Genomic DNA, 24,066 nt, shown 5'->3' with positions numbered 1-24,066 from the left:
TATTTGTCACAAAGAAAAGTGGAAACTTCATCTTTAAAAATAAAAATCCCTTTTATTTCGACCTTCTGAGCCTGTGTCCCTCCCGCTCCCCTTTTTTCTTCTTTCTCCCTTGTCTTAAAAAAGTCAAATGATCTTTCGTTGCAAAAAAAACAGTTCTAAAATGGCAGGGAGTTATGATCACATAGAACTCTATATAGAAATACTTCAACGTAACTCAAGCAATGCTCAAGTCTAAGGGGGTAGGTGGACTAGAAGTCTAATAAAGAAACAAACAAACAAACATACATTTGAGGCAGAAGCTCTGCTTATAAAGATATCTTTTCAAACAAAATAACAAATTAAAATATTTTTCCCGAAGACGTGGCTTCCCGTCTGTCACACAGTGACAATCCCTGTGCCAAAGCAGAGATTTCTGCCAAAGAAATGGGTTGAAAGTTCTGCACAGTCAGTCAGATCTCCAATGGCCAATCAAAAGGCCTGCTGGGCAAAAGTCTTATCTGGCCCCACCTACAATCTAAAACAGGGGTAGTCAAACTGTGGCCCTCCAGATGTCCATGGACTACCATTCCCAGAAGCCCCTGCCAGCAAATGCTGGCAGGGGCTTCTGGGAATGGTAGTCCATGGACATCTGGAGGGTCGCAGTTTGACTACCCCTGATCTGAAACATTTGATGGGCACTGGGAAAGATGCCAGTGGGGGCACCACCGGGAACCCCAACGATGCATCACTCACACACAGATAAATACACTAAGACTAAGGTTTGGGGGCAGTGGTTCCTTTAAGACCAACCAAGTTTTATTTTAGATATAAGCTTTCATGCACATGCACATGCTGTATCTGACATCGTACACACAGAACTTTTCACACTCCAAAGCCTAGGAGATTTTTTCTGCTTTACTTGTTTGTCTTAAATATTTTTTTGCATCGAAACAAAACACTTCCCTGCAATAGTCCTTCATTCAAAGTGATCAATATCCTTTTTGTAAATCAACTCAGTTTGTTTGTTCATTCCCCCACTAGTCAATGCTGAGCAAGTGGCGACCTCTGTCGGTGAATTCGCGGGATGAGAAGACAGAAGCCATTTCTCCCTTGGCCTACCCTGCCTTCTGGCCAAAGCAGGGAGAAGTTCATTGTGCATCTCCATTTTGAAGGGCATTTCTTTCCTCTAAATCACCAATCCTGACAGCCACACCTCCTTCAACCAAATGAAACCAGGACGTTTTTTTAATGGATGTTAAGAGCCATCTGGACGGTCTAACTGGGCACCGGATATCCTTAGACCGCTAAAAAACAGCCATGCTGACCTCCATGTCCAAAAGCAAGGTGGAACTGGGTCTGGAAACAGGAACCGGGACAAGAATCCATGAAAAAACCTGCTGGATCCAACATCTAGAAGGGTCGGAACTGCAGCATATTGAGCTGAGACGACTGGATCCTATAAGCCAGGGGTAGTCAAACTGCGGCTCTCCAGATGTCCATGGACTACAATTCCCATGAGTCCCTGCCAGTGAATGCTGGCAGGGGCTCATGGGAATTGTAGTCCATGGACATCTGGAGGGCTGCAGTTTGATTACCCCTGCTAGAAGCGGTCCTATAATTTGCTAGCTTTCAGGAGCAGATGTTTGCACACAGACTACAGGCAGTAGCGCTGGTGGGGAGGGGGGGACCTGTGGATTTAGCAGCTGCTGAGATATGGATGAATTAAACGTGGGAATCCTGCCCCCCCCCTTCTGATTTGCTGGAGGAAGACGCAGGGCTGTAACTGGGGCACCTCACTGTCATTCATCTGGCAGGAGTGTGTCTTCCCATCTCCCTCGTGAACGTCTTAGGAGTCTGGCGCTAACACCAGTAGCTCAATATAGTTTGACCAGCCTTACGGCCACCATGGCAGGCACAAAAGATGTCCCTGATCTAAATTACTGTATTTAAACCCCGAGAATCTCTGGAAGATTCATGGAAAGCCCTTTGGATTGGTTTGCCCTGAACGAACACAACGGTGTCCACGGGAGCGAACTCTGGGTTTGGAAATACCTGGAGGCCTGAAGAAGAAGAGTTGGTCTTAACCCCCCCCCCCTTAACCGCCCCGTTTTTCACTACCAGGAGTCTCAAAGCAGCTTACAAACACACTTCTCTTCCTCTCCCCACGACCCACACCCCGTGAGATGGGGGGGGGGTCCGAGAGAGCTCTAACAGAACAGCTCTGTGAGAACAGTTCTAATAGGGCCCAAGGTTCTCAGGTTGGTGGCACGTGGAGGGCGGGGCCAAAGAGAATGGGGTCTAGGGGCCCATCTCAGGGCAGCCTTCCAAAGCAGCCGTTTCCCGCAAGAGACGTGGAAGAAGCGCTTTCGATCGATGCAGGCTGGAGATCGGCGAGAAATCCCGGGAGATCGCCAGCCCCCACCGGGGGGTCGGCAACCAGACTCCGAAGAGAGGCCGAGGTCGCGCGCGCACCCACAGACCCGGCAGTTTCGCCAGGAGCTTCCAGCTGTCCTGCAGGAGGCCCGCCGGCCCCTCCTTCCAGCCTGCCGGGCAACTCGTCTTGGCGGAGTCTTCCGAGGGGGGATCAGAAGAGCCCTTCCCCTTGAAACAAAAGCACATGTCGGGGCCTTTCCTCCTCCTCCTCCTCCTCCGCCCCCCCCCCCTCCCCTGGCCGCGAGCTGGGGAGGTGCATTCGGCGGCACCTCGCCGGGCTGTTTCTCTCTCCCCTTCCCCGCCTGGCCCGCGCCGGAACCTGGATGGCAGGCGTCCCTCCCTCCCCCCCCACCGCCAAAGTGGTTCATTATTCATGGTCCGGGGCGTGTCCTGCGCCGGACTCCTATATAGGCGAGAAGTGCGGCCGGCAGGAGAGGCGAGACGGAGGCAAGGTCGGGCGAGGGAGCTGACCAGGAGCCGCCTTAAATAATAAGACTCTCAGACTCACAATCACAAGCGAAGGGAGCTTTGATCTTGGTGAAATTGCTTTTGGCGCCATTCCTGCAGCCCCCCCCCTCCTCTTTCCTGCAAGCCTCATCTTTTTTTTTTTTTTTCCCGGTGGGGGAGCGAACCTCTCGAAGTTCTGCTAAACCGGCATTGGCTTTTTTTTATTTATTATTTATTTAAAGAAAATAGACTTTGCGCAACTTTGCAAGCGCTGGGTATTTTGGGAGGCCTTTTCTCCTCCTCTCCCGCCTGCCTCCAGATGCATCCTTAATCTCCTCCGAGGGCCAAGCGAGGCGGGGCAGGGGGCCAGGGCGCTCGGGCGGCGTCGCCAGCTCTCCCCAGCGACTCCCTCTCGGCCGGCCGGGGCTATGGCTGCGACGCCGCGGCGCTAGGCGAGGCTCCGTCCGCCCGCCCGCCTGCCCAGCCGCCGCCGCCGCCGGCGCGCCCCCTTTGCGCGCTTCTCCGCGCTCGCCGCTCGCTGCCCGTCGAGTCTCGCCCGCGGCGCCCCGGGCCCGGCGGTGTGCGCTGCCGCTGGCGCTGGGCGGGCGGGCGATGGCGTGGGCGCTGCTGTGCGTGCCGCTGTGGGCGGCGGCGGCGGCGGCGCTGCTGAGCCGGCTGGCGCTGGCGGTGGGGCCGGTGGTGCGGTGCGAGCCGTGCGACGCGCGCGCCCTGGAGGCGTGCCGCCCGCTGGCGCCCGAGTGCGCGGAGCCCGTGCGGGAGCCCGGCTGCGGCTGCTGCCTGACGTGCGCCCTGGCCGAGGGCCGCCCCTGCGGCGTCTACACCGAGCGCTGCGGCGCCGGACTCAGCTGCCGCCCGCCCGGCCACGAGCCCAAGCCCCTGCAGGCGCTCCTCGACGGCAAGGGACTCTGCACCAACGTCAGCGCCGCCGCCGCGGGAGCAGGAGCCGGAGCAGGAGGGGCGGCGGGCGGCGGCAAGCTCCGCGACCTCCTCCTCTTGCGCGGGACAGGTAAGCGGGAGCCCGGAGCCTTGGGCGGGGGGGTCGGAAGGAGGAGGCCTTCCCGAGCAGCCATGTTCTCCAGCGGGGGGATCGGGGCCAAGCTCGCGGCGCCCGAGGAGAGGGAGGGCTTTGTCCTTTCCCCGCGCGCCCTCTTCCCGCCTGCTCCGGGGAACCGGGCATCCCGCCGCTCCGTCGCCGCCGGGTGCGGACGAGGCCCCCGCAGCCCTGGTCGCGCGGGTCCCAATCGGCAGGGAGCTCCGAAGGTGCGGTTTCTAGCCGGGCCATGTCCGTCACCTGGGCCTAGTCTGCACACACAGGATAATGCACTTTCAATGTGCTTTGGCCGCTGGATTTCCCTGTGCAGAACAGGATAATCTACTTCTAAGGTGCATTGAAAGTGCAACATCTATTGTGTGCAGAATAGGCCCTGGAGAGCGGTTGTGATGTGGGGGGGGGGGTCTCCAGGCACCACGTGGAGGCTGGCAACCCGACGCTGGCCAGCAAAACTGCAACAGGGCGCGGGGGAGGGGGGGATATGTCCTTGCTCACCTCATTCGCTTAGGACCGTGCTCGCCCTTCTCCCCGCCTCTCTTTGCGGCCCCACAACAACCCTGCGAGGTAGGTGAGGCTGAGAGAGTGGTCCGCAGTCACCTTGGTTCAGTGCTTGGTTCAGTGCTGTAGTACAGGGGTAGTCAAACTGCGGCCCTCCAGATGTCCATGGACTACAATCCCCAGGAACCCCTGCCAGCGAATGCTGGCAGGGGCTCCTGGGAATTGTAGTCCATGGACATCTGGAGGGCCGCAGTTTGACTACCTCTTCTGGGAGCCCCACTTGGGCATCCTCCCTGCGCAGTGGAAGCCTGCCGTGTGACCATGGGCCCGTCACAGTGGAGGAGGAGGGGAGAACTGCTTTAAGGGCTCAGTGGAGAGGAAAGCAAGGTAAAGGTAAAGGTAAAGGTATCCCCTGTGCAAGCACCGAGTCATGTCTGACCCTTGGGGTGACGCCCTCTAGCGTTTTCATGGCAGACTCAATACGGGGTGGTTTGCCAGTGCCTTCCCCAGTCATTACCGTTTACCCCCCAGCAAGCTGGGTACTCATTTTACCGACCTCAGAAGGATGGAAGGCTGAGTCAACCTTGAGCCGGCTGCTGGGATTGAACTCCCAACCTCATGGGCAAAGCTTTCAGGCGGCTGCCTTACCACTCTGCGCCACAAGAGGCTCTAGGAAAGCAAGGTATAAATGTTAAATCTGTGACTCTCGGATAGGTTGACCAGGACGCTGTGCTTGGCCAGCATGTGAGGGCAGCTGTCCAAAGATGTGTGGCATATGTGTATGATGAAAGTGTTTTGCACACTGTATGTGAGGAACCTCCTGTGCAGCATTAATGCACTTTCAGGATGCATGCATTGCCCAAGCGTGTAAACATTGCATGCGTTTGTGAGCGAGATCCCACATATATATGTGGCGGCATGTGTTCAGTTTATCTTGGGTGCACAGGGTGCATGTGCATTCTGAAGCATGAGGCCTCAGAGTTCATGTGAGGGGGGGGGGGCAGGCAGACATGTGCTCTCTGTAGGTATGTGCGAAAGCAGACCTCAGCTGCTTGTGGGCAAACAACAATAACAGTTTCCATAACAGATTATAACAGTTTCACTAACATTTCCTGGAGCATTTCCATGACAATTAACTTGCTAACTGTGGTTCCATAGCTAGATCAGTTTGGGATTCAGTACAGGGGGAAGGGGTTCTCTGGGGGGGGGGCTTTTAGTTTGGTCACCCTCAACCAAATGCCTAGCAGAAATTTTGTTGCAGGATGCGTCAAAATAACTTTGCATGAGTCTAAAATGTTTCAGCTTTACCATGGCCTGGGCATGTAATACCCTGTGCACTTTTAAACCTTATGTGAGTACATGTAATTCCTGGGCAGCAGCAGCTCTTGAGGCACGCATGTGGGTGCATGTATGCACCGGTCTGCAAAACAGCCCTTAACAGAGTTAGTTGACCTTGTTCTTATCAGATGGATCGCCCTGTGAGTCGGAATCACCAGAACAAAGTCTTGAGTCCAGCGGCACCTTGAAGACCTCTGGATTCAACCTTAAACTTGTTGGTCTTCAAAGTGCCGCTGGACTCAAGACTTTGTTCTTATCAGTGATGTGTTTGTGTGCCTGCACACGTGCATACATCGCTCTTTGCTGATGAGGGAGGCGTGCGTGGGACTTCCTGTGCAATCCCAGCCCCTGCTGTTCGGAGCGTAGTAAAGTTTACTCTGCAGTATCTCGCCTGGTGTTTTGTTTGAGTTCATGTCTAAAACATCCTGGGCCAGACTTGGGGGAGGGGGATTTGGAGGGGGGAAGGTTGTGTGCTTATGTTACCAAAATGCTTTCCTTTAATCCAATATAAAAAAGGGGGGTTAGAGATTTGGGGGGTAAAATGTCCCTTGGTTTAGAGTGGGGAAAGTGAAATAGCTCTAGCAAAAGCTTGCTTGACATCTCTTGGGGTTGAATCAGAAAAGAATGAATTCCTCCTATGTTAAAAACGCCTCTTTGTAATCTGTTATGAAATGCTATGGATGCACATACTTACACTTTGGATAATATGTAGCTTTTTAGAGCTCTGGTATGGAAGGATTCATTAAAAAAAACCTTTCTTCCCCAAAGATGGGGACAAGGAGAGGATATTGCAGTTGTCCAGAGCTTTCCTCGAGGAATGAATGACTCAGCAGACACGGCCTTGCCAGCTCCGTAAATTATATCCAAACGATGATTTGTTTGTGAAGTTCCTAGAAAGTGGGAGAGGAAAGGGCGGGAGAAGGCTGCTGGAGGGCTCTGGAACACGGCTGACCAAAGTACAGCAGGGTGGGACTATATAGAGGCCGGGTCCTGTGGTGGGAGGCAAGCAGGGATGTCACAAAACGGAGGGGAGAGCCCGTGGAATTGCTGTTCTGCTGTGTGGGGGAGTGATACTTGGCTCCATGCAAATGCGCCAGCGGATGTGGCAGCAGCTTTAAAACTGAGCTTGTCTTTAAAGGGAATTGAGAATTGCGACTATAGAATGTCCTGCATTCTGCAGGGCCTTGGATTCGATGACCCTGGAGGTCCTTTACAATTCTTTGATTCTCAGTGGGGCATGGTTGTTCAGCTTAAACGCCAATCCCCTTGGGCAAGACAAGCTGTTGGAGAAGTCCCGGGTAAGAGTGAATCCTCTAATGCAGTGGTCCCCAACCCCCGGTCTGGGGACCGGTACCGGTCCATAGATCAGTCGGTACAGGGCTACGGCTCATCTACGTCCTCCTCCCCAGCTGCTGCGGCTCACCTTTGGTGCTCTCTGGCAGCCGCCATGGTTGGGGCTCCCCCTTGGCATGGCACTGGGCAGCTCCTGCTGGCAGCGCTCCCCAGTGGGAGGTGGGAACTCAGGAGTAGCAGAAGGAAAGCAAACAGAGTAGGGGCTCAGGAGTCGGTGGCGATGTCCCTGGGCAAAAGACTACCCCCCTGAGCCTCAGTAAAACTGTCAAGCATTGACCGGTCCCTGATGATAAAAAGGTTGGGGAACACTGCTCTAAGAGCTGCTCTAAGAGCCAGTTTGGTGTAGTGGTTAGGAGTGCGGACTTCTAATCTGGCGAGCCGGGTTCGATTCTGCACTCCCCCACGTGCAGCCAGCTGGGTGACCTTGGGCTCGCCACGGCACTGATAAAATTGTTCTGACCGAGCAGTGATATCAGGGCTCTCTCAGCCTCACCCACCCCACAGGGTGTCTGTTGTGGGGAGAGGAATGTGAAGGCGACTGTAAGCCGCTTTGAGCCTCCTTCGGGTAGGGAAAAGCGGCATATAAGAACCAACTCTTCTTCTTCTTCTTCTTCTTCTAATGTGAGGTTCCCGAGTTCTCCCAGGTGCTGGACCAATCCCGCCACACTCCTCTTCTTCCCTGACATGTTACCTGTTACCAGTGCAGGACTCCTACATTGTAGCAACTTGAAAGGAAGTATTTGTTTTTCTTTGAGGCCAAGTTTCAAATGCACTGGTTGGGAACCTTAAGCCCTGGCTTCAAGCTCGATGAGAAGCTGCACCAAGATCGGTCTCAGGGGCATAGCGGAGGGGTGATGGCGATAGAGCGTACCAGGAGAAAGCAAAAGTTGGGCTTGGGCCAAAGGGAGTGAGATGATCCAAACCACCAGGAGCTGCTCCTTCAGCCTTTCCTGCCTGTTTGAGGTGGGGTGGGAAAGCTTACGTTGAGGGAGCAGAGGCTGCAGCACTGGTGGGGGGTGATAATCCTCAGCCATTCCTGTTAGTTTTTTGCAAATTAGGAGATCCAGCACAGGTTTGCTGCATATCACAGCGGTGACAGGAAGTGCCGCCAAGTTACTGCCAATTTACAGTGCCCCCTTCCCTGGGTTTTCGAGGCTGGCCAGAGCGAGGGTTGCTATCACCTGCCTCCGCAGAGCAGCCCTCATCTTGGTGGTCTCCCACCCAAGTCCTAACCAGCACTGGTTAGATGAGGTCATTTGTTTAATTATTTATAATTAAACTAGCTTCAAAGCCCGTTCCTAAGAATAGGTCTTGAATGGGTCCCCTCACCTGGCCCTTGGCCAGGCAGCTTAAGGTGGGGTAGGCAGGGGTTGGGCAGCTCGTTAGCAGGCCCGGGACAGAGCTCCTTAGTAGGCCTTGTCTAGCAGGCTGGGAGGCCCTCATTATCAGGCGCAGTCTAGCAGGCCGGGAGGCCCTCTTTAGCAGGCCCTTCACCACAACCCTTTGCCCAGGGCCCCCTCCCCTTACCTGCTGCTGGCTCCAGGCGCTGAGGCACATCTGAGAGCAAAAAGGGTAAAGTCCAGGGAGGGAGGGCGGGAGCTGCAGGGGCAGGGCCAAAGCTGGCTGCACCCTGATTGACCCTATTCCAACTTGGACAGCCGGACATGTTCCACCCCCCAGGCTGTTTCACAAATATATAGAGGAAACATGGATAAGGATGTCTAGGCTGCCCCTCCCCACAAGCAGGCTCGACGTAGTTTACAACTCTAAATTAAACAGTTTAAAGCACAGCACATTAAAACATGATAAAACACAGTAAAAACTCTATAAGTGCTTTGCCATTCCGCCACTGTCCTGTTGGGGATTTTACGTTGTTACAGTAGTGGAATATCCTAGAGAGGAAGGAACCCAAAGCAGGGGGGATAGAGGAGAGGAGACCCAAATATTTCTGGGGTGCCCTGACCTCAGCCGTAGGTCTGGCGGAAGAGCACCACTTTACAGGCCCTGCGGAACTCCATTGGCAGCTCGTTCCACCAGGTCAGGGGGTTGCACATGTGGGTTTCTGGTTGTGTTCTGGGAAAGGGTTCCCTCGAAGTTCAGTTGCAGAAAAAACAAAGGTTCCTTGAACGGCTGGTTGCTCACCTCTTTTAGTTCCCCCCTTCAGTGTTCAGCGGCAGAAGGGACATTTGGTGTCTTCAGCCTCGTACTCACTCTCTTCATGGGATAATGGCAATGCCCAAAGATGTGGTCAGCACCCTACATGAATGATAGAGATGCCATTCTTCCAGTGGGCTTATAGAATCATAGAATCATAGAGTTGGAAGGGGCCATATAGGCCATCTAGTCCAACCCCCTGCTCAACACAGGATCAGCTTGGATGATCCAAACAGTGGGGATGGTTTCTGGATTCCCCAAAAACAAAAAAAACAGCGATCACAGGGATTGAAAGGCCTCTTCTCGGTGACCTTGAGAAAAGGTGCTCTCCATCCCTTCACGTGAAACTCCTCTATACTGGATTGGACCCTTGGTTCATCAGCATTACTATTCCCTCAGGCTGGCAGCCATTCAGCCGGGTTTTCAGGCAGAGGTTAAACCCGGGACCTTCTATATGCCCAGCAGATGGTCTAACACTGAGCCCTAGCTCCTTGTATGGGGGGGGGGGGCTTAGAAAGCTGGCCCTACCCACGTTCAAACAACAACTTACATTTGAAGTTAGGTAAGTGGTCATTGGCATTAGGGGTTCCAGCCCCCAAGTAAGGCTTGGAGATGTGGCAGAATTATAGTTCAACTCTGGACTACCAAGATCAGTTTCCCTGCAGGAAATGGATGCTCTGGAGCAGGAGTAGTCAAACTGCGGCCCTCCAGATGTCCATGGACTACAATTCCCAGAAGCCCCTGCCAGCATTCGCTGGCAGGGGCTCATGGGAATTGTAGTCCACGGACATCTGGAGGGCCGCAGTTTGACTAACCCTGCTCTGGAGGATGGACTCAATGGCATTTTGTCCAGCCGAGGTCCCTGTCCTCCTCAGATGACGCTCCCAAATCTCCAGGAATTCCCCAACCTGGATCTCGCAACCCAATCCCCCCTCCTCCATCCCCTGCCAGTGGCTTGCTGCCAGTTCTGCCTGACAGTGGGGCCCACACACCTCTCTTCTGTAAGGCCAAAGTGATTGCTCATTGATTTTCCTTCCCCCCTTCCCCAGCTTGGGAGAAGAAGAGTCAATTTTTATACCCTGGTTTTCACCACCCCTAAGGAGTCTCAAAGCGGCTTACAACCACCTTCCCTTCCTCTTCCTAAAACAGACACCCTGTGAGGTAGGAGGGGTTGAGAGAGCTCTGAGAGCGCTGCTCCGCAAAAACAGCTCAAACAGGACTATAAGAAGAAGAAGAAGAAGAAGAAGAAGAGTTGGTTCTTATATGCCGCTTTTCCCTACCCGAAGGAGGCTCAAAGCGGCTTACAGTCGCCTTCACATTCCTCTCCCCACAACAGACACCCTGTGGGGTGGGTGAGGCTGAGAGAGCCCTGATATCACTGCTCGGTCAGAACAATTTTATCAGTGCCGTGGCGAGCCCAAGGTCACCCAGCTGGATGCATGTGGGGGAGCGCAGAATCGAACCCGGCATGCCAGATTAGAAGTCCGCACTCCTAACCACTACACCAAACTAGCCCAAAGTCACCAGCTGGCTGCATGTGAAGGAGTGGGGAATCAAACCCAGCTTTCCAAACAAGAGGCCCCCACTCGTAGCCACTATACCAAGCTGGAAGCTGGTGGAAGCCAACACAATCCTTGAAACAGTTTGCAATAATTTCAGCCTTCCGGTGGGGCGTGGACGTCCATCTGCTGTCAGCCTGAAACGACAGGCTTGGCAGCCATTTCAGCAGCTAGTTTTGCTCCTCCCCCTTGGAAATATCTCAGAGTCGGTCAGAACCAACAGCCGAGGGGAAGACCACCCTGCTCAGCTGCAAGGTTCAAATGGTCCAAACCCTAAACTAAACGTCCTGGAAAAAGGTCCTGGCAATGTTCAAGGGGGGCTGCATCTGAAGCTGGGGAGCAGGGACCAGCCAGATTCATGATGAATTTGAGGTTGTGAATTCCTGCCCATCCCTATGGGGACAGCAGCAAATCTATCGGGTTAATGCCACAGACGGTCTTCAGCCAGAGTGCTGAAACGCAAGCTTTCAAATGCTCTAAAGCAGGGGTGGTCAAACTGCGGCCCTCTAGATGTCCATGGACTACAATTCCCATGAGCCCCTGCCAGCATTCGCTGGCAGGGGCTCATGGGAATTGTAGTCCACGGACATCTGGAGGGCCGCAGTTTGACTACCCCTGGACTAAAGAGATACTACTTGTACAAATATCTCGGAAAACATGGCAGCCAGCCGCAGTTACGCTGGAAAAGGGAGGCAGGGTAAAGTCATGTCACCATGCTCGCCCCGTATTTTAAAACACCTCTTTGATTATGCGTTTTAAAATACAAGCGCTACAACGGTTCCTTTTCTTGTGCAAGGAGTCGATTATAAAAGTCAGCAACAGCTTACAGCGAACGGGTTGTGTTTCCTGCGTAGGGTTTGCATTGTCAGCACTGCCAGTTGGGCCACTGATTTCGGTTTGGACTTTCAAACGCCATCCCGACGAGGGTGCGCGGAGCCCTCTCCCGGTGGGAAACCGAAATGCGCCTTCCCATCCCAAGGAAGCCGAGTCGCTCCAGCTGCCCGCGGTTTAAAAATTACGACTGAGAAAACAAATCAATTTAGAGCTTATAGGAGCGTTTTCAAATGTCTAAATATAAGCGCAAGATACACAAGCGCCCAGAACCCAGTAATAACAGCGGAATGATAGGTTGAAAAAGTCACTAGGTCTCTTCACCCGAGCAGACAGTAAAAGCTTTCTGTTCAGGAAATAGATCCAGCTGTCTATATGATACTGAGGGTGATTTTGGCAAACCTCTTCTTCTAAAATAGCGACGCTTGCTTCAGTGGGCTACTCCCGAATAAGTGGCATTGTGCCCAAGGTAGCCAAGAACGGTATATATAGGTCTGAATTTAGCCCAGGTTTGTGCCGTTCCGTCTTTCTTTTCTCATTCCTTTTCATCTGCCCTGTTCCCCTTGATACTTTCCCTCTGTCGGAATTCTTCTTGGTAGAGTACCATCAGTGTGTGTATGTGTACGTGTGCTTTACGGTCATCTTTATTTAAAGGCAAAAGCTTATTTTATCTGTATGTATTTCCATGCTTTATATTTCGCCTTTCTCACAAGGACTCAAGGCAGCGTTTCTGTAGTGTGCCAGTACAAACAAAATAGGATATTCTGTAACCAGTGCGTTAGGATTTTTAAAATCCTAACAGATGGAACCACCCATAAGAACTGGAGCCTAGTATTAGTATTCACATGACACATTAAGCGGTCCTGAAATTACATAAATGGAATCCTACTTATAATCAGTAGTATCATTCCTAGAGATAGGCACAAACTGGTTCATAAGCCCAAATTTGGTGCAAACTTGCCCCCCCCTTTAGAGCCCTGAATCACAGTTTGGGCATTTTTGGTTCAGTTCTGGAGCTTCCATAACTCCTGAACCGAACGGGAACTTTTAGGGCCATGTGCATCCCGAACAGGCCACAGCCTATAATGCTTTATCGAGTCATGTTTGTGAAACGGAAAAGGATCCTCTCAAACAGTTGATAGAATCACAGAATCATAGAGTTGGAAGGGGCCATACAGGCCATCTAGTCCAACCCCCTGCTCAATGCAGGATCAGCCCTAAGCATCCTAAAGCATCCAAGAAAAGTGTGCATCCAACCTTTGCTTGAAGTTCAATTTTGTGTAGTTTGCGGAAGGGCAAGAGAAGGGGAGCTTCGTGATTTCGGGCAGGCCATTCTGAAAGGTGGGAGCCGCAACAGAGGGGGCACGTGTGTGGGCCGTTGTCAGTTATTCTTAGCAAGTTGTTGGCCTAACTGACTTCTATTGACTGCTCTCTTTGTTTTCCTTTGAAGGCAATTCCAGCAATTCAGAAGAAGACCAGAACTTCAGCAGCACAGAGAATCAGTCTGTCCCCAACACACACAGGTTGTCGGATTCCAAGTCGCATGCTCACTACACCAAAATAGACATCATCAGGAAAGAGCAAACCAAAAATACCCAGCGTTACAAGTACGATTCACAAAGCACAGACACACTGAATTTCTCTTCAGAATCCAAGCAGGAGACAGAATATGTAAGTATGATCCTTCATTCAACTTGGGTGAGGGGGGGACGACATACTCCATGAATGATTGCCTTAAATCAGAGGCCCCCCAAATGGTACCGGAAAGCAGCTTTCCTGGTGGCCACCAAGTGTCTTTAGAATGGGGGTGGGGGCAGGTAGAGCTTTTTTCCAGCAAGGCTTCTGATCAGCCACTGAAGATTTAATTGGCTTGCAGATTTTTTAAAATGTTGCTTGCTGCCGCAGCACAAAGACCTTCACTGCATGACAGGAAAATATGGCAGGCATTTTGTGGCTATCTCCACCTTCAGTGGTAGCCATTTAGTGACTCTGCCTACCCTGTTGTGTCAGATTGTAATGATGTTTACAAGCCCCAAAAGTTTGAGGACTCTGCAGTAAATGGATAATGACTCCTGTGACTCTCCACATGTGACTCTCCACACGTCCATGGACTACAATTCCCATGAGCCACTGCCTGCATTATGAAGCCCTCAGAATTATTAGAAGACTAGATTCCCAGCAAATAGCTGTCCTCAAGAAATGTATGTTGTGCAGACTCTCCGTGTACAATAAGCATTTTGTTGCCGGATTACAGTCCCAAGAATGCTCTTTCTGTAGGAAGGAGCCCCAATGAATTGTCCAAGTAAATTATCTCACTTAATTGAGGTGTCCGAAGTACCACCTGAGGAGAAATGTTGAGATGAATGTTCCTGCTGAGGCGAAACAGCCAGGGAATTTAAAGCAGTTTTAATTAGGCCAGCTTTTCAAGGAGGCTGCACATTCTAAAAAGTCAGCCTGCTGTAGCGGTTAAGAGTGGGAGTCTCGAGAACCGGGTTCAATTCCCCACTCATGCTTCACTTGGAGCCTGCTGGGTGACCTTGGGCCAGTCACAGTTCTCTCCAAACTCTCTCAGCCCCACCTACCCTGTTTAACTTCTGAGAACAGATGAAATTGGGCTGTATCATTCCACCTTCCCTCCCAGTGATGTATGTAATCATAATAAAACATCCTTATATGCCTGGTCTTCAAACATTAACAGGGCTGCAACTATTGCCGGAGAGCTAGTGTGGCATGGTTAAGTGGTTTGATTCTCTCGTACCGATTCTGCATGGGGAATAAGCCCCACCTTACTGCTCGTCTGGCAGCAGGACTAATTCCCATGTCCCCTTGATGTCTGGCCGAGGGCTGGCCCAAATCTGACCCCCGGTTTTCCCGCAGCATGGGAACAACAATTCTTTCATGGTCCTTTTCGTGCAACAGGTCTCATCAACGGTCATGTCGGGCCAGGCCCGTGTGAGGAATTCCAGAAGGGACAAGAAATGCCTCAGTCGGCGATCCCACCTTTGTGAAAATACAAAACAGGCCCCCTTTGGCTCCATGGTGCTGCGAAATGCCACAGAGCCGAATGGGGCATGTTTGTGTTTTCATGAAGGTGGGATTGCGTTGTAGCCCCCACCCTCCTGCATGGCGGAACCTTTCTCCCCTGGCCGCCTCATGTGGAGGTAAAAATCTGGGGCGGATGGGGTCTGCCACCAAAAATGGTCCCCCATAGAGACACAGGAAATGACGGGGCAAACAGCCCCATCGCAAACTCGTGGCAGCCGTCTTCAGAATCGGTCTCAAGAGTGTCTCTGAAGGGAAGGCGATAGTTATCGCTTTGAGACGCCTGAGGCCTGCTGGGTGACCATAGCCCAGTCATAGTTTTCTCAGAGTTCTCTGAGCCCTAACTACCTCACCTGTTGCCTGTGGTAGGGAGAGGAAGAGTAGGAGATTATAAGCTACTTTGAGATTATAAGCTACTTTTGGGTAGAGAAAAGTGGAGTACAAAATCCGACTCTTTGTAGTTGTTAAAGCAGGGGTAGTCAAACTGCGGCCCTCCAGATGTCCATGGACCACAATTCCCAGAAGCCCCTGCCAGCAAATGCTGGCAGGGGCTTCTGGGAATTGTAGTCCATGGACATCTGGAGGGCCGCAGTTTGACTACCCCTGTGTTAAAGCATTGGATTAGGATCTGGGTAACCCAGGTTCGAATCTCCATGGATGCTGGCCAAGTGAGCTTGGCCCAGTCACACACCCTGAGCCTGACACACCACACAAGATAGCTGTGAGAATAGAAAAGAGGAGAGCAGAATGATGTCAGCTGCCTTTGAGTTCCCAGAGCCAAAATAAACATCGTTACTCAGCCTCTGTACATGGATAGGAGTGTGGGACTGGCAAGGAAATTATATAGTATGTAAAAATCAGTCAGCTGCAGGATTAGAATCGCTACCAAGTTACAACTGAACTGCAGTTCCTAGGCAAGTTGGGGGTGGTTTGCTCAGGAGATGCCTGAGGAATTTTGAGCGAAACAGGTGCTTCAAAACACAGGTAAATTTTCCGAGGGGGTTCTGCACCCCCACAGAGCCCGTGTGGTTTGAGCAGCTAAAGTGAGCCTGTACCCTGAGCGGCCAATTATCAAGCAAGTGCTGCACATGCCTGCTGTCTAGTCTCCCCCTGCGCATCCAGCCAAGTCAGGCCTTCATTAGCAACTTCTCTGCCATGCTGAAAACGCCTCCGGGCAGAGTTAACACGCGGAGATGAGATGGCCACTGTTCCTCATCCTCTTCCATGCGGCTCACAAAGTCCGCAGGCCCAGCCGGGTTGTAGGCAGTACGAGTGAGGAATACTCTTGTTCATGTACAGCGCTTGGCAAGAGAGCAGCTTTGCCTCCATGCCCCGTGCCAGCAAAAGCACAAAATGTTGCTGGTTGTTTCTTGGCCTGGTGTCAAAAACCCTGCTGTTCCCAGACACCCGCTTATGTTGTCGGAAAAGGGGGTGGGAAGAAATGCAGACAGCGACCATACCCCTTCTCCCCCCCCCCCAGAAGTGGAAAGTGCACAGAGGAAGTCTGATAAATGTGCAATGTGTCCTTGACTGCTTGGCCTGTCGCGAAAGGCAGGGAGATGTTCCAGCGGGAGTCCAAGGGAGCCTGGCTTTTTGCTTCTCTTTCACAAGGAGGAAACCAGAGGTCTGTGTCAAAAGGGAAGCAGGCAGGCTGCTCTCAGGTCCACTCCCAATCTCAAATACGGGGATCAGAGTCTGTACAAGGTAACTTTGTTTTATTCATCTGTCTGGTTGCCAGGTGCATGGGGATGCCAACCTCCAGGACACAGCTGGAGATCTCCCTCTGTTACAGTTGATTCCCAGACTACAGAGACCAGTTTCCCTAGAGTGGACTCTTAAGGCATCACACTCCTCTGAGGTCCAGCCCCCTCAACTCCCACCCTCCGCAGGTCACCCTTCCCCCTCCAAAAAAAAAAAGTCCTGGCAATTCTCAACTCAGAGCTGGCAACTCAACAAGTGTAAGAAGGCAGACTTTTGTTTATTATTTTTATGGTGAAGTACTGGCAGGGAAGGAAAAACTCTGGGGTCACTGCATTGACCTCTGGCAAGGGAGGCTGCAGCCAGCTCTAGGGGCCCAAGGAATGGCAGCACAATCGGAAGTTGAGTTAGACCTACAGATATGCGCCAGCCAGCTCAGAAATGATGGTTTGTCACAAATTCAGGGTAGTTTGTGGTTCACAAAGAGACATTCACGAACTGAAGTGGTTTTTGGCTCAAGCACAAAAATGCAATTTCTGCCCATTCCTTGTTCTACCCTACTAAGCCTATTAAACTCACTGGGCTTCCCTTTGCTTAGCATTATGCTGCTCATGATTGAAAAAGCCTGCCTGTCAGGATCAGCATTGGTAAGGTGACGAAATGGCTCCTTTTCGTAGATTTTTAAATGTTTTTTTAAAAAAATGTCACAGCTGTGCACATGACACTACCAGCATTCTTGTATGTACCTACTGGGGAAAGAATCCCACTGAATTTGGTAGGACCCATTTCTGAGTAACTCTGCATAGAAGCCAACTGCAAATAAATATTTTCAGATCTCTTAAATCCAGTGTGGAGGTGACCGGGGTGCCTCTCCCCTCTGCTCCCGAGTCTCCTGATCTTCCTGAGCTTGCAAAATAAATCATTCACCGAGTTCTAGGGCTGTTTTTTTTTTTCTCTATAGCTAGAGGCGTAGTTTTGCCAATGAAACTCATGGGCCTTTGAGAAGCCTGAGGTGGTGCGGCCACAACTTGGTCGGTTGCATCGTCCTTTGAAAAAGAAAGCTGCAAAGAGACAGTGGTGGTGATAAAAATAAGTTCCCACCAAGGGCGGCTAAGAGCCTCTCGTGGCGCAGAGTGGTAAGGCTGAAAGTCTGAAAGCTTTGCCCATGAGGCTGGGAGTTCGATCCCAGCAGCCGGGTCAAGGTTGACTCAGCCTTCCATCCTTCCGAGGTCGGTAAAATGAGTACCCAGCTTGCTGCTGGGGGGTAAACGGTAATGACTGGGGAAGGCACTGGCAAACCACCCTGTATTGAGTCTGCCATGAAAACGCTAGAGGGCGTCACCCGAAGGGTCAGACGTGACCTGGTGCTTGCACAGGGGATACCTTTACCTTTAAGGGCGGCTAATCTCAGCAAACGTTGCTTCTCAACATTTGGGATAAAATAACATTGAGACAAGAAGCTGAGAAAAACAACGGCATGTCTAGAATTTACCCTGGGATTTCGGCAGAGAACAAAAACGCTGAAACTTTCCAGTCTTCTATCAGTACTTAAATTTAGTTATTTCTCTTTTTAAAGACGTAAAGGCTTGTAACCTGCAGCCATTGTTTCTGAACTGCTTTGTTTATTGAAGAGGCTGCCAGTGAGTCAGGGTGGGGAGTGAAAATATGAGAGCTGTCTGGAGAAGGATTGCATACTAGAATCTCAAGCTGTAAACATCCATTTACAAAAATGTGTCTCTATGCTTCGGGGTGTGCTTTCCAGGCTCCCGGGAAGCACTCCCTCTCCTCCACCCCCGTAGCTGGATGACTTTCTGCTTCAGTGAAGCTTCAGTGAACAGGGCTTCATAAGAACAAACATGCTATGGAGTAGAGGTTCATCAGTGCCTAGTAATCGCAAGGTATAAAACACTGTCTGGAGCAGGGATGTGCTGTATTTATGGAGCTTGGGGGGCCACAGTGGGAGGGCTTCTGGAGTTCTGGCCCCGCTGGTGGACCTCCTGATGCCACCTGGCATAGGGTCATGGTGTGACACCGAGTGTTGGACAGGGTGGGCTGTTGGCCTGATCCAGTATTGCTTTTCCTATGTTCTTACTAGCTTCAGAGCCCTCCCCGGCAGCGTCCCGGTTGCTTTCCTGGCCGCCGGGAAGTGCTCAGGGCGAGGGGTGGAGAGGGAGCGCTTCCCGGGGGCCTGGCAAGCAGACCTGGTGCCTCTGCGTGGCCCTGGGTGTGCTTTCCAGGCTCCCGGGAAGCACTCCCTCTCCTCCACCCCCGTAGCTGGATGACTTTCTGGGGGCCTGGCAAGCACACCCGGGGCCTTTGTGTGGCCCTGGGTGTGCTTCCCAGGCCTTTGGGACACGCCCCCGCTCCCCCCTGTGGCCTCTCACCTGGGGCCCTGGACATGGAGCAGTGGAGTCACAGACGTGCCTGGCTCTAACAGCTAGGCACGTCTGTGAGGCAAGGGGTGAGGGCTTGGTGAGGGAGGGCGGGAGCTGTAGCGGCAGGGCTGATCAGAGTGCTGCTGGCTGCACCCTGATTGGCCCTGGAGAGGCCAGACCGTTCGTCCCCCAAGGCTGTTTCACAGTTATTAAGAGGCACCAAATGGATAAGATGAGATGTGATAAATACATGTAGCGTAGGTCCTTGAGTGGCTATTAGCCACAGGGTGTAGAGCCAGTTTGGCGTATTGGTTAAGAGTGCGGACTTCTAATCTGGCATGCCAGGTTTGATTCTGCACTCCCCCACATGCAGCCAGCTGGGTGACCTTGGGCTCGCCATGGCACTGAAAGCTGTTCTGATCGGGCAGTGATATCGGGGCTCTCTCAGCCTCACCCACCTCACAGGATGTCTGTTGTGGGGAGAGGAAAGGGGAGGCGACTGGAAGCCACTTTGAGCCTCCTTCGAGTAGAGAAAAGCGGCACATAAGAACCAACTCTTCTTCTTCTGTGGGGCAATGATGCTCTGTACCCTTGGTACTGGGGCAAGGTGGGAGGGCTTCTGGAGTTCTGGCCCTGCTGGTGGAACTCCTGATGGCCATGTGCTTTGGCCACTCTGGGATACAGAGTACCGGACTGGATGGGCCTCTGGCCTGATCCAGTGTGGCTTCTCTTTTTGCTTTTATTAATATTAATAGCTATAATATAATAGCTATGTATACAATCCTACACTATTTATACATTCATATGCTTAATGAAATTGATGCCATTGGCTCATAGGGTTCATGTTGTGATCTCTACATACGTAAGGCCATAGTGCAAATATAAGCATATAAATATAAGCATAAGTAAATAGGATTCGGAGTGTTTTTTTGGAACCCCATATTTCTGACAGTCAGTGTAGTTCTGCAGTTAGCATTCCAAAGCTGGGTTCAAGGAGGCTGTAGTTGGAAGTTCAGGCTCCCTGGGGCAAGTGAGACCCTCTGTGCACCCTGGTTTATGATTTGTTTTGTTTACTCCATTTAACCCAAGGTGGCTCACACCATTCTCTTCACCCTACCGACTTCAGTGGCAAACTGGAAATCTGAATCCAGATCTCCCAGAGCTTAGTTGGACACCATAACCACTATCCCACACTGCCATGATGTGAAGTGTTGTCCTTACTAGAATCCTCTGGCCTGCTACAAAGTCTGTACAAAGAGAGACATCCATTTGTTTTAAAAGTTAAAGCCTTGAGAAACATTCAGGAGGTAGCCCTCTATCAGTCTGTGGCACTGGCTGTTCCTGTGCACATTACACCCATGTTCAAGGCGGAGTTGAGATTTGAATAAGGGGCGTTCTGGCTCACCTCTCACCCTCTTAACCACTGCAGTACACCTGTCTCACCACTACGCCCATTTACCTTTGGTCAGGGCTAGAACAGGAAATAATCTGAGCCTTTCAAATCCTCTGATGGGATCGGAGCTGGCAGCCACAGGCCAAGAAAGAGACCTTGGGGAGAGAGTAAATAGCTTGAGGAAGACATTGACCCCGGAGTGAGGCTTCCTTGATAAGGCAACTTCCCTGCACAGGAACAGAGAAGAGAACTGCTGATGTCGTACTACCCTTGTAGTGAGACCCGGTCTGGGACATTTTGTAGAGTTCTGGTCACTGCACCAGAGAAAGAGGCTATAGAGCTTGTGAAGGTGCAGAAAATAAAAACCCCAAATGAGCAGGGGGCTATTGTAGCTACCTTCTGAGGACCGGTTAAAAATGTTTAGGGCTGTGTAGCTTAGAAGGGCTTGTCAGGGGAGTGTGCTGCAACTTGCGAGCATATTTTTGTTGCCTTGTTTTCATACCACTCGTGTACAAAATGTTTCAAACAATACGTAACAAGTATAAAAACAGCATCTAACAATACAAAAGCACCAAGTGCCAAATTGGTAATAATCCTTAGAATGCCAGTGGAAAGGAAGCATCTATCACCGTGGAGAGAGATATAGTCCTGAATCTAGGCAGTCTTTGTGCACTGTCATACAGCTGTGATTGTAAACTGGGCTACTCCTGGCCTGGATGCAGAACCCATGTAAGCCTGCCGTAACCCCCGAGCATGCTGGGCAATTGCCCAGGAGCATAGGGGTACCATTCTAATCTCCACATGTCTTGATGGTTTGCAATAGGTGAATGGACAAGCTGTTTCTGTAAGATGCGAAAATGATTTACCAATTGAGTACCATTTATATATTGACATTTTACCTTTTCAAGTTGAAGGCTACTGTCATATTGTCCAAACCAGGGGTAGTCAAACTGCAGCCCTCCAGATGTCCATGGACTACAATTCTCAGGAGCCCCTGCCAGCAAACGCTGGCAGGGGTTCCTGGGAATTGTAGTCCATGGACATCTGGAGGGCCGCAGTTTGACTACCCCTGGTCCAAATGTTTGCATTGTTTAATCTTTGCTAAGCAGCATGGTTGTTAATGTTTTGTTGAGCGTACCGGTAAATACAAGTTTATTTATATTGGGAATTTGCTGTTTTATTCCTGTGAGTGATTGTATATGTAGGGTCTCAATGCAGTGCTTTGCCCACAAGCCTATTATTCATTCATTCATTCATTCATTCATTCATTCATTCATTCATACATTCATTCATTCATTTATTTATTTTTATACCGCCGCTCCCATAACTGGCTCATGGCAGTTAACATGATAAAAGCATCCATACAATTAAACCCCCCATAAAACAATTAAAACAATTTACACATATGATGATGAAGATGAAGATGGCTGCGACCTAGTATAGCTATCCCCTCCCCTCCTATTCCAGGCACTGATCAATATAGATGAAAGACTAGCTAACGCAAAAACATAAGATGGAATGAAATTAGGCCCCTCCACTGTCTAGCACTGCCGTTCAATAGGGCTTTAAGAGGAGGGGAACCCGACACAAAACCCCGGGGCTCCCATCCGGCCTCAACCAAATGCCTGGCAAAAGAGCTCCGTTTTGCAGGCCCTGTGGAGCTCAGAGAGTCCCGAAAAGGCCCGCAGCTCTCTTAGGAGCTCGTTCCAACAGCAGGGGCCAAGACCAAAAAGGCCTTGGCCCTTGTCGAGGCCAGGCAGGCCTCCCGAGGCCCCAGGACCTTCAGCAGATTTGTACCTGCAGAGCAAAGTGCTCTGCGGAGGACATAAGGAGGCAGGCAGTCCTGTAGGTAGGCAAGGTCCAAACCGCGTAAAGCCTGAAAGGTCAAGAGCAAAACCTTGAACCTGATCCGGAAGCAAATTGGCAAATGAAGTTCAGACAGCCCTGGAACCATGCAAATTTCTGGAGGGAGGTTGTGGGTTTCTACATGCATTTAAAAGGCTTATACATTTAGTTAAAAGGCTGCCATATAGAGCACGGGGAGTCAACCTGTGGTCCTCCAGATGTCCATGGACTACAATTCCCATGAGCCCCTGCCAGCATTTGCCACAGGTTGACTACCCCTGGGATGACCCATGAGGTCCCTTCCAACTCTGTGATTCTAATGGAGCACCATGTGGGCAGTTCCTGATCCAGTAGCTTATGCTGCACGTGCCCAGCTTTGTCAAATACAAGAAGGGTTGGGTTTTATACTGTGCTTCTCACTGCTCGACGGAGTCTCAAAACAGCTTTCAATCTCCTTCCCTTCTTCCCCCCACAATGGACATCCTATGAGATAGGCAGGGCTAAGACAGCTCTGACAGGACGGCTCTGTGGGAACAGCTTCTAACATGACTATGACTAGCCCAAGGTCACCCAGCTAGCTGCATAAGGAGGAGCAGGGAATCAAACCTGGCTCCCCATATTAGAAGCTGCCACTCTGAACCACTCCACCAAGCAGCCGTTGTGCCAATCATCTATTGGGGAAAATAGTGGTTGGATTCCTCTCTTTTCTTGCTGCACATATGTTTAGAGGCCATTGTGGATTATTTGTCAGGACTGTGTGAGGCAAATGCAGTTGGCTTGGAGCCAACCATTTCCAACCCCAAGTTTTAAAAAGTTATGTAGATCATCAAGTTCTCTATACAAGAACTAGAATTCAGCAGACCTTCTGGTGAAAGGGAAGTTTGCTACGCAGTGTGTATCTTATTTGTGCATGGAGTAAATCTCAGTTGAAAGATTGGCCTTTGGTTAATCACTTTTCTTTAGTTTGGGTGTTCCTTTGGTAAGATTTGCACCTTCATTTTGATGCCAGCACCTTGGCCAAAGTGTAAAATACTATTGAGCAAACAAGGTCTGGGCCCTGGCGGAACTACCCAAGTTCCGCAGGGCCTGCAAAGCAGCTTTCTTCCGCCAGGCATTTGATTGAGGCCAGAACAAGTCACCAGCTAGCACAGCCAATAAAATTTAGGGGCCTTCCTCCATTCACTTTCAGGCCATTCCCTCGTTGAACATTATGGGAAGAAATGACGTAACTAAGAAGTGGACAAAAATTGAGTTGTTTTTTTTTTTTAAGTTGCTGGTAAAACCATTTATTGACATTTACACAGAACAGAGAGAATAGAAAATAAGAAAAAATACACAAAACAGAATATAATCCATTAAGTCTTGCCACTTTCTAATACATTCCTTATCTAACTACCTAAATAGTTGATATAATAGCTCCAGAGTTCCTGGAATTCATCTGCAGAGCGATTGTTCATTAGACTGGTAAGCTTCGCCATCCTGGCCAACCCTCCCAATTTCTCAAGCCAATCTGCAACTTTAGGTGTGTGGTGTTGTTTCCAACTCCTAGCTACCACCAGTCGTGCTGCCGTTGTTGCATGAACTAAGAAATCACCAGCTTTTCGAGGCACACTAATTTCTGGAAACCTTGATATAAAATGCTGGAAATGTAGGGAAAAGGTTGGTTCCTTTTATCATATGTGGTGGACATGTAAAAAATTCTGGGGAAAAAATCATGATATCTTAGAAAGAATGTTGAAACTTAGACTTCTATTTTGTTCTGAATTTATGTTATGTTACTGAGTGTATTACCGGTTAGAGCAGGGGTAGTCAAACTGCGGCCCTCCAGATGTCCATGGACTACAATTCCCAGAAGCCCCTGCCAGCGAATGCTGGCAGGGGCTTCTGGGAATTGTAGTTCATGGACATCTGGAGGGCCGCAGTTTGACTACCCCTGGGTTAGAGTTTCTCAAGTTTTAATAACGTGATGTAACAGTTTTAACTGTGATTTTATAATGTATTATGTATGGGATGCATGTTATAAATTGCCTCAAACCGTCTTGTGCGGGA

General features: G+C 50.8%; 1 protein-coding gene across 1 annotated transcript in view; it reads left to right on the top strand.

Moving 5' to 3' along the window:
• Positions 1 to 2,832: 2,832 nt before the first annotated feature.
• The window catches only part of IGFBP3 (insulin like growth factor binding protein 3), a 33,258-nt gene continuing 12,024 nt past the window's right edge, over positions 2,833 to 24,066 (top strand). The window contains exons 1-2 of the mRNA XM_077302790.1: positions 2,833 to 3,886; positions 13,115 to 13,335. Coding sequence (XP_077158905.1) covers positions 3,472 to 3,886; positions 13,115 to 13,335 — 636 coding nt within the window. The 5' untranslated portion in view covers positions 2,833 to 3,471. The remainder of the gene's footprint in view (positions 3,887 to 13,114; positions 13,336 to 24,066) is intronic.

This window comes from Paroedura picta, chromosome 11 (genome assembly GCF_049243985.1).
Source record: "Paroedura picta isolate Pp20150507F chromosome 11, Ppicta_v3.0, whole genome shotgun sequence".
Lineage (NCBI taxonomy): Eukaryota > Metazoa > Chordata > Lepidosauria > Squamata > Gekkonidae > Paroedura > Paroedura picta.
The sequence above is the reverse complement of the archived record's forward strand: the minus strand, read 5'-3'. Positions and strand labels throughout refer to the sequence as shown.